Here is a 16,463-nt window from a genome sequence, read left to right as displayed (position 1 = left end):
ACCAAAAAAGAGTTTTGAGGTTGCTGTGAGCTGTGACGCCACGCAATCTACCGAGGGCAAATAGTGAGACTGTGTCTCAAAAAAAAAAAAAAATTCTTAAATTCAAAGCTGCAGGGACAAACAGTATAATCATTTCCTAAAATCAAATGCTTTCTTTCCTGGTGTTTCCCCACTTAGACCCTAACGGGTCCACTGGTGTGCAGGTTTCTGGACTACAATTCCCAGAAGGTGATGAGGCTTAAGGGCCTATCCAGAGTTAGGACAATAATTTTATCCAATAGTTCCTGTGCTGTCTGTTGACAGCCTACAATTCCCAACACACATGGCGGCTGTTTATTCCTTGAGGACATTATGGACACTGAGTTATTGCTGGGGTCTGCAGTCATTTCGTGTATCATTGGAGGTTGGCTTCCTCTTATGATGTCTGAGGGTCGACTCGACTAAAAATGCAGCAATTAAACAAACATGTCCCCTTCATCCGTCCGTACTCGATCCGATTTCCGAACGCGCGAGAACGGAAGCGGTGGTGGCCGGCGCGGCCGGAAGTTCAGATCAGCTGATGGGGGAGGCGGCGCCGCAGCCGCCTAGAGGCCCCGGCCGCCGAGCGCTTGGTCCCGGCCCTGAGTCTCGGAGACTGGCCAAGATCGCCGTTCGCACCTCGCTGTTGGGCGAAGCCCGGTACCGTCTCTCTCCCAGGCCTGAGATACTCGCCCGGCACGGCCGCCCTGAGCGCCCCGGCCACCCCCAGCCCCGGCTCGCCCCTCAGGCTCCGGGCCTCCCCTCAGTCCCCGGCCGGCGGCCCAGGCCCCGGATCCGCGGGGGGGGACCCGGCCCCGGGGGGTGCGGGTCCTATGGAGCTGATGTTCGCGGAGTGGGAGGATGGAGAGCGCTTCTCATTTGAGGATTCGGACCGCTTTGAGGAGGATTCACTCTGTTCCTTCATCTCCGAGGCCGAAAGCCTCTGCCAGAACTGGCGGGGATGGCGCAAACAGTCAGCGGGGCCCAATTCCCCCACTGGCGGCGGTGGCGGAGGTGGTGTTGGCGGCACCAGAATGCGAGGTGAGATTGAGCAGGGGAGAAAGGGAGCGGGTAAGCTCTGGCCCGGCCTTGCTCGGGAGCTGTCCGGTACCGGGAGCTGTCCCAGACCAGGAGCTGTCCCTAACTGGGAGCTGTCCCAAGCTTAGGACTTCAGGACTCACTTTTCCGGCCTCCCTGGGGTGGGCTGGCTTCTCTACGCGCGCGTGTGTGTTGTGTGCGTGTGCGTGTTGTTCATTGCTCAGGAAATCCTGTGTTGGACACAGCGTAGATCTTTCGCGTCTCCTTTGCAGTTAAGAGATGGGGTAAGGGAGCAGAAGCCCGTCTCTGACTTGGGAATACCTAACTCAGTTCAGCATAAGGCAAACCGCAAAGTAGACAGAAAAGAATGTGGGTAGGGGCGGATTGTGAAGAAGTGACCACCTGAGGTGCATCACCCCCTTGCAACATGCATTGGAGCTTCTTGCTTCAGGGTAATAATCTCTGATCCCAGGTGCACCAAGAAGGCATTACACCCAAGGAAAAGTGGAGGTGAGCTGGTCTGAGAGAGGGGATTCCATAGTTCATAGATCATAGGCCTTGCTCCTGGCCATGTCCATCATCTGTGAGAAGCCAAGGCAGGGACCACTGGATTGCAGCCTTAGATTTCCATTTCTGGGGCCTCAGGGAACAGTGTGGGAAATTGCCACTAGGCTGTCCTCATGAAACATTTTTCCTGCTTTTTGCTGTGAGTTGCTTTTATTCTCGGGGCTTTTAGTGAATTAACTGATTAGTGCTATGAAGAGTTTTGCTTTTAGTAGAGAGGAGAGTGATTTTAAGAGAAGCTCCACAGGCTCAGGACTCAGCACATCCTTCCCTGCCTTCCTCATGGCACAGTTTTTGTCCTGGGCCTCAGCGGAAGTTCACTTTCTTTAGCAGTTGAAGTGTTTAATTTGTATGATTCTACTCAGGTCCTTATAAGACTCCTATTTTTCAAGCTGTCCTGCAAAGATTTCTGGTGTCCTTTTGGGACAGAGCGAAATTTATATGTGTCATTTTTTATGAGTGGCAAGAGTAGTTACAGACACTCAGGTTATAGGCAGTTTCACTGTGAGTCTTCGGTGGACTGCCTGCTTTTTTCGTATTTGTATGTGTGGGTAGCCTTGGGGATTAGAGCACCCTTACATTGGATGAAGTAACTGCAGTCATGGTGGTGAAGATTCTCCACATATTAGTATTTTTCTGGACAGGTAAAAATCTGGGATGCACCCGTATCCCCCATCCCCTGCTATCTTCAGTCACTCACTTGTAACATAGAGGAGTTAACTTATTTCTTTTAAGGGTTTTTCTCAATTCTATGATTTTCCAATCTGTCTTCTAATCTGCCTGGCAATTGGTGAGATATATAGTCTGTTGTGTTATCACTGATTTTTTATTAAAACAGTGTGGAAAACCTTCTTGAGTGGTAACTCCATCCTACTCCTGGTGACTCCAGGAGCAGCATCAGTTAGGTCTCCTGGGGTAACTATCTCCCCAGAAGGGCTTCCAGGGTGGGAAGTTGGCAGTTAGGTGTCTCAAAGGCAGTGCAGCTGCTCTGGGGTTCCTTTTTAACTCTTCTGAGCTTTGGCCTATCTTTACTCTTTTGATGGGACCTAGAGTCATCTAGAGAGAAAAGGATAGTAAAAAAACATTCAGAGATGACAGTGGCAGAGGAGAGATATTAACAATGTAATACGAATCTAAAGTGCGTGTGGTATATGGGGAATTCAATGCTGAGCCATATGAGTGGGTTACTTAGTAGGGTCCGGGAACACACTTGTTTGGCTAGGAGTTTCCTGGGATATTCCTGGTATCTTCTGTTCTAGACCTTAGGTAGCAGTCTGTGGGCTGGGGATTATCCAGCTCCCCTCCCCCAGATGGAGTCTTAAGAGTTAGTATATCCTGACAGGAGGATCCTTAGAATTTTTATCCAGATCTCCTCTTTCTTTCATAGGGAAGGCAGGTCCTAAGGATGTGGCACTGGCATGGGTGCCAAGAAATCATGGCCCTTTTCATGTCTTCTTCTCTTTTCCCTACCCCAACCTTTGTTTCCAAAGATGGACTGGTGATCCCATTGGTGGAGCTGTCAGCAAAGCAGGTAGCATTTCATATCCCATTTGAAGTGGTGGAGAAAGTTTACCCCCCAGTGCCCGAGCAGCTACAGCTCAGAATTGCTTTTTGGAGCTTCCCTGAGAATGAAGAAGACATTCGGTGAGGTTAAAGGGCTGATGGTGGGTAGTGGGGTACTGATATTCCACTGTCTGCTGGGCTTCCCACTGAACAAAGGAGATATTGTATTTGGGGCTGTGGTGAAAGGAAGACAAGGGGAGGAGGGAATGCCTGGGATTTTCCCAAGAAAGAGTGACGCTGGCACTCCCATGCCATTGTGGTCTCTGACAGGGTCTGCTGAAGGTTATTTGCTGAGTTGTGGTTATGTCCTCTTCTTCATCCCCCAGGCTGTATTCGTGCCTGGCCAATGGCAGTGCAGATGAGTTTCAGCGAGGTGATCAGCTATTCCGCATGAGGGCTGTGAAGGACCCACTGCAGATAGGTGAGAGTCCTCTCATGCCCTGGGGCACCTCCTGCTCCTCATATCCCCTGTGTTATGAATTAAGAATGTACTACAGGTGGTGCCCGTAGCTCAGTCAGGAGGGCGCCGGCCACATACACCAAGGGTACTGGGTTTGAACCCAGCCTGGGCCTGCTAAACAATAATGTCAACTGCAACCAGAAAATAGCTGGGCGTTGTGGCAGGTGCCTGTAGTCCCAGGTATTTGGGAGGCTGAGGCAAGAGAATTGCTTAAGCTCAAGAGTTTGAGGTTGCTGTGAGCTGTGATGCTATGGCACTCTACCCAGGGCGACAGCTTGAGACTCTGTCTCCAAAAAAGAAAAAGAATGTACTACAAGAAGCTGAAGCATGTCTGAATAACTGCAGGGCCAGGGTCAAGGGCAGAGACCTAGGTCTTGGCAACTCTCCCTGACCATGCCTATATTTCTTCCCAGGGTTCCACCTGAGTGCTACAGTGGTGCCACCTCAGATGGTCCCTCCTAAAGGGGCCTACAATGTGGCTGTGATGTTTGACCGCTGCCGGGTTACTTCCTGCAGCTGTACCTGTGGGGCTGGGGCCAAATGGTGCACCCACGTCGTGGCACTCTGTCTCTTCCGCATCCACAACGTGAGGCCCTCCCAATTTATCCTGGCCCTATCCTACGCTCCATCCCCCCCTCCTCTGCTGCATGCCTGGCCACAATGTGAGCCCTGTCGCCTCTCCTACTTTGCCTCACCATACCCAGCTCCAGCAAGCCTTTTCTCAAATTGTTCTCTCTGTGTCCCCTTCAGGCTTCTGCAGTCTGTCTGCGAGCTCCAGTCTCAGAGTCTCTGTCTCGGCTACAGAGGGACCAGCTGCAGAAGTTTGCTCAGTACCTCATCAGTGAGCTCCCTCAGCAGGTGAGGTCGGCACACTGTCCTGTGTCTAGCTCTGGGCCACACATCAGCCTTCTTGTTAGGCCCAGGCCTCCTTGGGTTCACCTATGCCTTGTTCTCTCTGCCATTCTCTTTCCCCCTCAGATCCTCCCTACAGCCCAGCGTCTCCTGGATGAACTCCTCTCCTCTCAGTCAACAGCCATTAATACAGTATGTGGAGCCCCTGGTGAGTGTGGTGAGAAAGATGAGCAGTAGGAAGAAAGAGAGCTGTTTAGCAGAGCACCACTCACTAAAGGCTTGCTGTTGTCAGGGGAGTCTGGGCCCCTATCTTTAGGTGACTGACTGCCTGTCATCCCCAGACCCAACAGCAGGGCCCTCGGCATCAGACCAGAGTACTTGGTACTTGGATGAATCGACACTCACTGACAACATTAAGAAGACCTTGCACAAGTTCTGTGGCCCCTCCCCGGTGGTCTTCAGGTGATTTTGGGTCTCTGCCTACCACTTCTGCTGTGGAGGGGAGCATCCCTCAGGTTGCGGACAGATCCTGTGTTCTGTTAATGCCTGCAACCCACCTTTTACTCCCTGCATTGGCGTAGTGTCTGTCACACAGAAGATGCTGCTAGTGACTTGGTAGAGGGTGGTGACCTGGTATAGTTACAGCGTGGGTTATTCTTTTTTTTTTTTTTGAGACACAGCCTCAAGCTGTTGCCATAGGTAGAGTGCTATGGCATCACAGCTCACAGCAACCTCCAACTCCTGGGGTTAAGCGATTCTCTTGCTTCAGCCTCCCAAGTAGCTGGGACTACAGGCACCCGCCACAATGCCTGGCTATTTTTTGGTTGTAGTTGTCGTTGTTTGGCAGGCCTGGGCTGGATTCAAACTTGCCAGCTCTGGTGTATGTGGGTGGCACCTTAGCCGCTTAAGCTACAGGCGCTGAGCCAGAGTGGGCCATTCTTATCTAGGTAGAGAAAGAGTTACTTTTTTTCCCTTTGACAGATCAGAAAATTGAGGCACAGAAAGATTAACAATGTTTTATTTTTTAGAGTCTTGCTCTGCTGCCCTGGCCGTAGTACGGTGACCTTATCATAGCTCACTGGAACCTTCACCTTCTGGGATCAAGTGATCCTTCTGCCTCAGTTTCTTGAGTAGCTGGGACTATAGGCATGCACTTCTATGCCTGGCTAATTTTTCTATTTTTAGTAGAAATGGCTGTTCTCAAACTCCTGACCTCAAGCAATCCACCTGCCTCAGCCTCCCAGAGTGCTAGGATCATGGGTGTGAGCCATCACATCTGGCAAAATTAGGAATTTTTGTTATGGATGTCCTTTTTCTCTAGACTGTGTACTTTGGGGTCAGAACCCCTTTTGGGTCACATCCCTGTTGCACTTTTACCTGCTTCATCAGCCCCATCTTGGAGTCATCATTTTCTGGTCTACTACTTTTACAGTGATGTGAACTCTATGTATCTGTCTTCCACGGAGCCTCCAGCTGCTGCTGAATGGGCATGTCTGTTGCGCCCTCTGAGGGGCCGTGAGCCGGAGGGTGTCTGGAACCTGCTTAGCATTGTTCGAGAAATGTTCAAGCGGAGGGACAGCAATGCTGCCCCCTTGTTGGAAATCCTCACTGACCAGTGCCTGACCTATGAACAGGTAGTCCCTCAGAGTTAGATTCATCCTCTCCCTCCCTCCACCTCATTCTCCTTTTTCTGAAAGGGACACTGAGGAGGCTACTTTGTCTTTCTGAGTTCTCAGGTGCATCTCACAGCCTTTTTGTCTCCAGATAACAGGTTGGTGGTATAGTGTGCGCACCTCAGCTTCACACAGCAGTGCCAGTGGGCACACCGGCCGTAGCAATGGGCAGTCAGAGGTTGCGGCCCATGCCTGTGCCAGCATGTGTGATGAGATGGTCACACTATGGAGGCTGGCCGTGTTGGACCCTGCTCTCAGTCCCCAGCGGTGAGTCTCCCCAAAGGCTCACCACAGCACTGAGCCTGGGCTAACTCAGGACCGACTGAGCCCTTGTCTCCTTGTACGCAGGAACATACCATTATTCTAGCTCTATGGAAATGGGGATTGCTAAACACTAGGGTTACCAGTCATTTATGAGTCCTTTTTCTGAGAGGCTTTCTTCCTTCCCTCCCCTAAATAGTTCCCAATTTCCAAAATTTCCCAAGTGTTGCAGAGATGTCTATGGGGCTGGCTCAAGAACTATTTCTCTATGTCCTTTCCCCATGCCCCTCTTCAGGGTATACACCTGCTCCATCCCCTGCTTTCCCTTCTCAGTGCAGACTGTAGCCTCTCCAGCAGCCTCCTGCCCTTTGTTCCCATAGCCGCCGGGAACTGTGTGCACAGCTTCGTCAGTGGCAACTGAAAGTGATTGAGAATGTAAAGCGGGGACAACATAAGAAGACCCTGGAACGACTTTTCCCTGGTTTCCGGCCAGCAGTGGAGGCCTGCTACTTTAATTGGGAAGAGGCCTACCCACTTCCTGGTGTCACCTATAGCGGCACTGACCGGAAGCTGGCACTGTGCTGGGCCCGGGCCCTGCCCTCAAGGCCAGGTGCCTCCCGCTCTGGGGGCCTGGAGGAATCCCGGGACCGCCCCCGATCTCTTCCTACTGAGCCAGCTGTACGGCCCAAAGATCCTGGGGCCAAGCGCAAAGGATTGGGTGAGGGCATCACCTCTTCACAGCGGGGTCCCCGCCGCCTCTCAGCTGAAGGGGGAGATAAGGCTCTGCATAAGATGGGCCCAGGTGGGGGCAAAGCCAAGGCATTGGGTGGGACTGGTAGTGGGAGCAAGGGCTCAGCAGCAGGGAGCAAGCGAAGGCTGAGCAGTGAAGACAGCTCCCTGGAGCCGGATCTGGCAGAGATGAGCCTGGATGACAGCAGCCTGGCCCTGGGCGCAGAGGCCAGCACCTTTGGTGGATTCCCTGAAAGCCCACCACCCTGTCCTCTACCTGGTGGCTCTCGAGGTGCTTCAACTTTCCTTCCTGAGCCCCCAGATACTTATGAAGAAGATGGTGGTGTCTACTTCTCAGAAGGGCCGGAGCCACCTACAGTCTCTGCTGGCCCCTCTGGCCTACTGTCTGGGGAGGTCTGTACCCGGGATGACCTCCCTTCCACAGATGAGAGTGGCAATGGGCTTCCCAAAACCAAAGAGGCAGCCCCTGCAGTTGGAGAGGAAGATGATGACTACCAGGCTTATTATCTGAATGCCCAGGATGGGGCTGGGGGCGAGGAGGAGAAGGCTGAGGGCGGGGCTGGGGAAGAGCACGACCTGTTTGCTGGGCTGAAGCCACTGGAACAGGAGAGCCGAATGGAGGTGAGAGGACTCTGGGGGGACTGAGGGAGGACTCGGTGATTTTTAGCCATAGGTGGGAGATGCTATCTGGCTGTAGTGGGAAATGTCAGGACTGTTAGTAGGACTGTTAGAACCCTGTAGCAGGTGTCTGGTCTTTTGCCTATAGTCCCTTCTCTTCACTGGTTCCACATGATTTTCCTGAAATGTTTGATTGTGTTACACTGCTGCTTAAAACCCTTCAGTGGTCGGGAGGCTGAGGCAGGAGAATCGCCTAGGTCCAGGAGTTGGAGGTTGCTGTGTGCCGATAAAGGGCGATAAAGTGAAACTCTGTCTCTACAAAAAAAAAAAAAAAAAAAAAAACAACAACAAAAAAACCCTTCAGTGGTTTCCCATTGCCCTTAGGCTAAAAATGAAGGTGCTTTGCAAGACCTGTGAGGCTCCATTTGATCTGATCTTTGCTTGCTCATTTGGCTCCTCTGTCGTTTACACTCCAGTCAGCTGAATCACTCCCATAGCCTGCCCTGCTCCCTCTTGTATTCAAGCTTTTGTACAGATTGGCCTTTCCCTGGAATGTTCTCTCTCGCCTGGTTAGTTCATATTCCTTCCTCAGGTCTCAGAGATGATAAAGCTTACTTCTTCTAGGAAGCCTTCCCTGATACTATTTCTCTGCCCCAAGTCCAAGTGAGGTGTACTATCCCCCTGCTCCACTCTTAACCTTTCCCAGTAGTAGCTGGCAGCACAGTGGCTCTCGTGTTTATGTGTCTGTCTCTCTAATCAAACTGAGTTCCTGTGATAGACCCAGGACTAGCCAGGGCCCAGCATATAGCAGGTACTTAAGTAATGTTTGCTACATGAGTGATCACAATGTCCTGCTTTAGGGCGTTAACCTTTCTGGTTCCATGTCTTCTCTCCAGGTGTTATTTGCCTGTGCTGAGGCCCTGCATGCGCATGGCTATAGCAATGAGGCCTCCCGCCTCACTGTGGAGCTTGCCCAGGACCTGCTAGCCAACCCTCCTGACCTCAAGGTAGAGCCGCCCCCTGCCAAGGTGAGTCAGACCCCTTTTCTCTACCTTCCTGACCCCCCATTTACCCCTAATCTGCTCCCATGTCCCACCCTAAGTGAGAGCCTCCTTCTGCCTCCACCAAGGTTAGTCAGACTCATCTGTCTGCTTCCTGTGCTTCCCTCTCCAGGGTAAGAAGAACAAGGTATCTACAAGCCGTCAGACCTGGGTGGCCACCAACACCCTGACCAAGGCAGCCTTCCTGTTGACAGTGCTAAGTGAGCGCCCAGAGCACCACAACTTAGCCTTCCGAGTTGGCATGTTTGCCTTGGAGCTACAGCGGCCCCCAGCTTCTACCAAGGCCTTGGAGGTCTGATGTCCTGTCTGAGCCTTGTACCTCAATCTCTTAGACCTTTGCACCTTGAACTCCATTGAGGTATCAGAAGTTTGAGTTCTCTGCTGTGCCCTCAGGTGAAGCTGGCATATCAGGAGTCTGAGGTGGCTGCCCTGCTCAAGAAGATCCCTCTGGGTCCAAGCGAGATGAGTACCATGAGGTGCCGGGCAGAGGAACTTCGGGAGGGAACCCTCTGTGACTATCGGCCTGTGTTGCCTCTCATGTTGGCCAGTTTCATCTTTGATGTTCTCTGTGCTCCAGGTATGGCACCTGATCCTAAAGTAAGTGGGAAGCTAGGGTAGGGGTAGCTTTCTCCAAGGAAAAACCAAGAGCCAAGGCTTTTAATCACCTTGAGGACCCATCAGGTAGCTAGGTACAGATCTGTACCTAGATCTGTACCAGATCTACCAGATCTTAGACAAATGATGGTGATGAGACTCTTTGGTTCTGTTCTATTCTTTCCTGTGATACTTCTCTTTCTACTTGACTTTTTTCTTACTGTTTTTCTTCCCTGTGCTTCTCCCTGTGAAGCACAGGAGGCAGGCAGATGAATCTGACTTACTCTGGTGGAGGCAGGAGGCTCTCACCTGGGGTGGGACATGGGAGCAGGTTAGGGGTAAATGAGAGGGAACGTAGAGGAAGGCAGTCTTTCACTTTGGCAAGGGGCGGCTTTACCTTGAGGTCAGGAGGGTTGGCTAGCAGGTCCTGGGATAACCCCAGCTTTCATCTGGTGGTTTCTCCCACAGGTTCCCGGCCCCCAAGTCGCAACTGGAACAACGAGATGCCTGGGGATGAGGAGCTGGGATTTGAAGCAGCAGTTGCTGCCTTGGGTGAGTCTGTTAGCGACTTAAGCATGTCCATGAGCTAAGGCTGACCCAGGCCTTGAAAAGCATGAGAACTGGGACCTGTTCCTAAGGGATCTATGGTAATGGGAAAGTCAGGATGACATGTGTGAGCCAATAAGTGCCTTATAGTGCCTATAAGATAGGAAATTCAGGGCAAAAATGTGTGGTATGGTATCTGGTGTTGTAAGGGCAGCAAAACAAAAATCTAGGCAAAGGCCTCAGGGAGGGTATAGAATATGGAGTGTAGGTCAAAAGATCAGGAGGTTCTAGATCAGGGAACACCATGAACACAATGCAATCAAGACTTCATGAGAGTGAGGAGCCCTGCTTCCCTAAAGTCATAGGGCCATGTTGGGTAGGTAGAGGGGACTAGTTTAGAAAGGTCTTGAGAAGCAGACTAGAGCTTAGACTCTAAATACCTGTAGAATGCTATAGGTAATGTGGGTTAAACCAAGGGAACCCCTTCATATGCTGGTGCCCAGAGAGCCCTGGCCAGTTTGTCTTTGCTGTATGTCTACTCTCAATCCCCACGAAGCTTTCCTTCTCACAGGCATGAAGACAACAGTGAGTGAGGCAGAACATCCCCTCCTATGTGAAGGCACACGTCGGGAGAAGGGTGATCTGGCATTATCATTAATGATCGCTTATAAGGATGACCAGGCCAAGCTCAAGAAGGTAAGGGACTAAGATACTCGTTTTTTGACTGGGAGAGAGAGTGAGCAAATTACAACTTTCTCAGGGGGTTTCCAGTTCGAGGGAAGTGCTACTTTGTCCATAAGAGGTTAAGAAGAGAATCTTGGGGACATTTCATAAAGAGTAAGAGAGGGCAGCGCCTGTGGCTCAGTGAGTAGGGCACCAGCCCCATATACAGAGGGTGGCAGGTTCAAACCTGGCCCTGGCCAAACTGCAACAATAAAAAAATAGCTGGGTGTTGTAGTGGGCGCCTGTAGTCCCAGCTACTCGGGAGGCTGAGGCAAGAGAATTGCCTAAGCCCAAGAGCTGGAGGTTGCTGTGAGCTGTGATGCAACGGCACTCTACCAAGAGCAACAAAGTGAGACTCTGTCTCAAAAAAAAAAAAAAAAAAAGAAAGAGTAAGAGAGACTAGTGATTCTTACAGGAGTGCTTGGGCATAGGATGGAAGAAGAGAAGCAGGCTGCATAAAGTCATTCATTCAGTCGTTCATTAATTTATTTCAGTATTTATTGTGTATCAGCACGTTCACCCTGTGATAAGTGTTACAGAGGATACCAAGATATGTACAACAGGAGGTTATCCTATAGTTCTAAGTGGGGAAGCCTTCCCAAGGAGGTAGCAATTGGCTGTTTCAAGGAGAAAGGAAGGTAACAAATGTCAGAAATAAAGGCCATTCTATCACTGCTTCTCTGGGGTGTCACTGCTTTTCTATCTTCCAGATCTTAGACAAATTATTGGACCGAGAAAGCCAGACGCATAAGCCACAGACACTGAGTTCTTTCTACTCATCTAGCCGTCCAGCCACAGCCAGCCAGAGGTCTCCTTCAAAGCACGGGGGCCCATCTGCCCCAGGGGCTCTGCAACCACTGACCTCAGGCTCTGCAGGGCCCGCTCAGCCAGGGAGTGTGACAGGGGCTGGGCCAGGCCCCACTGAGGGCTTCACAGAGAAGAATGTGCCTGGTGAGGTGGGGGCACTGGGCAGGGAGAGGAATGGTATGGAGCCATGTTGGGGTCCTCTTTCCTGGGCTCATCCAATGTCCTATTTTCCCTACCTAGAGAGTTCCCCACATTCCCCCTGTGAGGTTCTCCCATCTGAGGCAGCTTTGACCCCAAGGCCAGAGGGGAAGGTTCCCAGCAGGCTGGCACTTGGCAGTCGTGGAGGCTACAATGGTCGAGGATGGGGCTCGCCAGGGCGACCTAAGAAAAAGCACACAGGTAGGACAGCCTGTGGGATGGCATGAAGAGGATATTCCTGAAGGTTGGAGTCTGACCTCTTAGATTGACTTGTCTTGGGGGTTTAGGCATGGCCAGCATCGACAGCAGTGCTCCTGAGACAACATCGGATAGCTCCCCAACCTTAAGCCGGAGGCCACTTCGAGGGGGTTGGGCTCCCACCTCCTGGGGTCGAGGACAGGATAGTGACAGCATTAGTAGCTCTTCCTCAGACTCCCTGGGCTCTTCATCCTCCAGTGGAAGTCGCCGGGCAAGTGCCAGTGGAGGTGCGCGGGTGAAGACAGTTGAAGTTGGCAGGTCAGTGGGAAGAAATACCTATTTCCCCTGATCTGGTCCACCCTCAGAATCATAACTCTATTGTCATCCAACCATTGTTCCCTAACATTTTCACTTACCCTGAACCTTCCCAACCTACCTGGACACCTGTTTCATAGAAACGCCAACCTGTCCTTACCCTATTGCCCCTTCAGGTACAAGGGCCGCCGCCCTGAGAGTCATGCCCCCCATGTACCCAATCAGCCGTCAGAGGCAGCTGCACACTTCTACTTTGAGCTGGCAAAGATGGTGCTGATCAAGGCGGGGGGCAACAGCAGCACTTCCATTTTCACACATCCATCTTCCTCAGGGGGCCACCAAGGTCCTCACCGCAACCTACACCTTTGCGCCTTTGAGATTGGGCTTTATGCCCTCGGCCTGCACAACTTTGTTTCTCCAAACTGGCTCTCACGTACCTATTCTTCCCACGTTTCCTGGATTACAGGTAAATCCTGGTCCTGATTTGGGTACGGGAGGGGAATTAATTGGTGAAGGTAAGAGCCTAATTTTTCTGCAATTACTCATCTGATAGAAGAGACATCATTCTCATGCCCCAGTGAGTCTGTGCTAACCCCAGTCTGCTCTTCTCTACTTTCCCTGAAGGCCAGGCAATGGAGATCGGCAGTGCAGCCCTGACTATACTGGTAGAATGCTGGGATGGGCACCTGACACCCCCTGAGGTTGCATCCTTAGCTGACAGGGCATCACGGGCACGAGACTCCAATATGGTGAGAGCAGCAGCAGAGCTGGCCCTGAGCTGCCTGCCTCATGCCCATGCATTGAACCCCAATGAGATCCAGCGGGCCTTGGTTCAGTGCAAGGAACAGGTACTTTTATAGGCAATCTGGGGATCTGCTCTAGAGCATTTGGGCATGGAGGCTGGGCATGGGGAAAGCTGAGGGCCCAGCTCTTGATTCTCATATCTTGGAGTTTATAAACTGTCATTTGTTCTCTTACGACGATATTGTACATGTTAATATGCTTTTTTCTTTTTTTAGACAGAGTCTTACTCTGTCTTACTGTCAGTAGAGTGCCGTGGCATCACAGCTCATAGCAACCTCCAACTTTTAGACTTAAGCGATTTTCTTGCCTCAGCCTCCCAAGTAGCTGGGACTACAGGCGCCCGCCACAATGCCCGGCTATTTTTTGTTGCAGTTACCACTGCTGTTTTAGCTGGCTGGGGTCAAGTTCGAACTCGCCACCCTCGGTATATGGGGCTGGCACCCTACCCGTTAAGCTACAGGTACCACCCCATGTTAATATGCTTTTATAGCCATTTCTTTCACCTTACAACTCTTTAAGGTTAGGATTATTCCTATTTAATAGATAAGGAAATAAAGGCCTATAGTTTAAGGACCAAGATGATCACCCAGGATAGAAAACTTACAGAAGTCCCCAGAGAAAGTGAGACTTGGATGGGAGGGGGTTGTTAAATTAGTTTGGAACTGGGATTTAACCTAGGTGTTTTGGTCAGTATTTGTTCAGTGTCTGTGTGAAATCTTCACTGCTCTGATACGGACTGAGCATTGACCCTGACCTCTGACACTTCCCTCCGAACCAGCCAACTCTGAGGGAGGCATTGGAATGTCATCTGACACCATCCCTCCTTAACACTGTGCCCTTCCTTTCCAGGATAACCTGATGTTGGAGAAGGCCTGCATGGCAGTGGAAGAGGCGGCTAAGGGTGGGGGCGTGTACCCCGAAGTGTTGTTTGAGGTTGCTCACCAGTGGTTCTGGCTGTATGAGCAAACAGCAGGTGGCTCATCCACAGCTCGTGAAGGGGCTACAAGCTGTAGTGGCAGTGGGATCAGGGTAGCTGGGGAGGCTGGGCGGGGGCTGCCTGAGGGCAGAGGGGGCCCAGGGACCGAGCCAGTTACAGTGGCGGCAGCAGCAGCAGTGACAGCAGCAGCCACAGTGGTGCCAGTCATCTCAGTGGGGTCCAGTTTATATCCAGGTCCAGGACTGGGGCATGGTCACTCCCCTGGCCTGCACCCCTACACTGCTCTACAGCCCCACCTGCCCTGTAGCCCTCAGTACCTCACCCACCCAGCTCACCCTGCCCACCCCATGCCTCACATGCCCCGGCCTGCCGTCTTCCCTGTGCCCAGCTCTGCATACCCACAGGTAAGACCAGCGTTATGCTGGGGGGTGTGGCAGGGAGGATATTGGGAATTCATGGGAGGTTATGAGTGGGGTACTCTGGCAGTATAACAGGGCTATTCAAGAGTCCTGGTAAAGTGGTAGGAGTCTGGGGGACCCACCCCAACTAAGATTATGAATTGTAGGCATACCCACTCATGGGGCAAGAGAAGAGCTACATCCTAATATAACCTGGTATCTTCCTTCTCTTCTTCCCCCTTCCTCTAGGGTGTGCATCCTGCATTCCTGGGGGCTCAGTATCCTTACTCGGTGACTCCTCCCTCACTTGCTGCCACTGCTGTGTCTTTCCCCGTCCCTTCCATGGCACCCATCACAGTACATCCCTACCACACAGAGCCAGGGCTCCCACTGCCCACCAGTGTGGCCTGTGAGTTGTGGGGACAGGGAGCAGGTGAATGGGTTGGTGGTACACTGGGCAGGGGAGATGGGGAGGGAATCTTCTCTGCCCTTCTTTGGGCTCTGAGTTTCTCATGTGGTTTTTATCCCACCCTCAGTGAGCAGTGTCCATCCAGCATCCACATTTCCAGCCATCCAGGGTGCCTCGCTGCCTGCCCTGACCACACAGCCCAGCCCTCTGGTGAGCGGGGGTTTTCCACCCCCTGAGGAGGAGACACACAGTCAACCTGTCAATCCACACAGCCTGCACCACCTGCATGCTGCCTACCGTGTTGGTGAGAGGAGGTCCCTTTCTGTGTTCCCACCTGCAGTTGTGCCAGCTCTTCAGAGGACTTCCTTCACTAGCTCTTAATTTGTTTACTGTGGGGTCAGGTACCAGGTTGGGGAAGAGGGTAAAGAGGATGCACCTCACCATAGGCCCACAACCTTATCTCCCAGGAATGCTGGCACTGGAGATGCTGGGTCGTCGGGCACACAACGATCACCCCAACAACTTCTCCCGCTCCCCCCCTTACACTGATGATGTCAAATGGTTGCTGGGGCTGGCAGCAAAGCTGGGTAACACCTCCTCTCCCCAGGACCATTGTCTCCCTCACCTGCTCCCCCCACCTTCCTATCCCAGACCTCCTTCCTAGCTCTTGCTCAGAGTTGAGGCCTTGGTCGGGTATGTGTGCGTGCGCGGGGGGGGCAGAGGGTTACCTCAGCTCCTGGGGAGGAGGGAGGCTCTCTGTCAGGCCAGAGCTGAGATAAATAAGTTGGGTCCCTAGGGCAGAGGTGGCCACCCCCGTCTCATGCCCCTCCCCCTGCCCCCCAGGAGTGAACTACGTGCACCAGTTCTGTGTGGGGGCAGCCAAGGGGGTGCTGAGCCCGTTTGTGCTGCAGGAGATCGTCATGGAGACGCTGCAGCGGCTGAGCCCTGCTCATGCCCACAACCACCTGCGTGCCCCGGCCTTCCACCAACTGGTGCAGCGCTGCCAGCAGGCATACATGCAGGTGACAATCCAGAAGTATGGAGTAGGGTGAAGCACCTCCTGGGTGGTCACACCAGATCACCTACCATGTAGGGGAGAGGGCTTGTTCTATGCTTTGTATTAAGGCTCATCCTAGGCACATTTCCCTACAGTACATCCATCATCGCTTGATTCACCTGACTCCTGCCGACTACGACGACTTTGTGAATGCGATCCGCAGTGCCCGCAGCGCCTTCTGCCTGACACCCATGGGCATGATGCAGTTCAACGACATCCTGCAGAACCTCAAGCGCAGCAAACAGACCAAGGAGCTGTGGCAGCGAGTCTCACTCGAGATGACCACCTTCTCCCCTTAAGTCTTTCCCTTCTAGGGCCCTATACAGGGACACAGGCCTGTGGCTATGGGGGCCCCGCACACGGGGGGAGTGAATCTTGGCTGGACAGGTCATCCCCACTCAATTCCCTGGTAGCCCAGACTGGCAGCTGCTCTTGGGCTATAGCTTGGGGCCAAGATGTCTCAGACCCTAGAAGCCTAGGGCTGGGGGAAACAGCCCTGTCTGGGAGGGGGCATTGGGTAGCCTCTGGTATTTATTTGGCATTTATAAATATATAAACTCCTTTTTTACTCTAGTCTGCCTGTGCCTTTCCCTTTTTTCCCCCTCCATGTACAGATGGA

The 16,463-nt window shown here is 52.3% G+C and overlaps 1 protein-coding gene across 5 annotated transcripts; it reads left to right on the top strand.

The window, feature by feature from the left end:
- Positions 1-337: 337 nt before the first annotated feature.
- On the top strand, positions 338-16,417 carry ZSWIM8 (zinc finger SWIM-type containing 8). 5 transcript variants are annotated; one of them, XM_053586074.1, is made up of 26 exons: positions 338-1,059; positions 3,111-3,264; positions 3,510-3,604; positions 4,057-4,229; positions 4,394-4,501; positions 4,622-4,703; positions 4,837-4,957; positions 5,928-6,129; positions 6,260-6,435; positions 6,810-7,800; positions 8,694-8,825; positions 8,971-9,150; positions 9,252-9,435; positions 9,921-10,004; positions 10,570-10,694; positions 11,432-11,672; positions 11,769-11,927; positions 12,014-12,242; positions 12,416-12,705; positions 12,864-13,087; positions 13,893-14,384; positions 14,628-14,787; positions 14,915-15,091; positions 15,255-15,374; positions 15,699-15,809; positions 15,940-16,417. In XM_053586074.1, the coding sequence occupies exons 1-26, from the start codon at positions 852-854 to the stop codon at positions 16,398-16,400; spliced, it is 5,679 nt and encodes a 1,892-aa protein (XP_053442049.1). In that variant the 5' UTR covers positions 338-851; the 3' UTR covers positions 16,401-16,417. The 5 variants fall into 5 exon arrangements, with proteins under 5 accessions (XP_053442049.1, XP_053442045.1, XP_053442047.1 ...); XM_053586072.1 differs by having other exon boundaries at positions 340-1,059; positions 14,628-14,811; positions 15,631-15,809; XM_053586073.1 differs by having other exon boundaries at positions 341-1,059; positions 15,631-15,809.
- The last annotated feature ends 46 nt before the right edge of the window (positions 16,418-16,463 follow it).

The sequence above is a fragment of the Nycticebus coucang genome, chromosome 3, assembly GCF_027406575.1.
Source record: "Nycticebus coucang isolate mNycCou1 chromosome 3, mNycCou1.pri, whole genome shotgun sequence".
In the NCBI taxonomy this organism is placed as follows: domain Eukaryota; kingdom Metazoa; phylum Chordata; class Mammalia; order Primates; family Lorisidae; genus Nycticebus; species Nycticebus coucang.
Note: the sequence above shows the minus strand (reverse complement) of the source record. Positions and strands in the feature narration are given on the sequence as shown.

What these genes read in the sequence shown, in the direction of transcription:
- ZSWIM8 (XM_053586074.1), top strand. Translation starts at nt 852, where the DNA reads ATGGAGCTGATGTTCGCGGAGTGGGAGGATGGAGAGCGCTTCTCATTT. An exon ending in TACAGTATGTGGAGCCCCTG is followed by an intron (nt 4,704 to 4,836) that starts GTGAGTGTGGTG and finishes TGTCATCCCCAG; the next exon opens with ACCCAACAGCAGGGCCCTCG. An exon ending in TAGAGCCGCCCCCTGCCAAG is followed by an intron (nt 8,826 to 8,970) that starts GTGAGTCAGACC and finishes TTCCCTCTCCAG; the next exon opens with GGTAAGAAGAACAAGGTATC.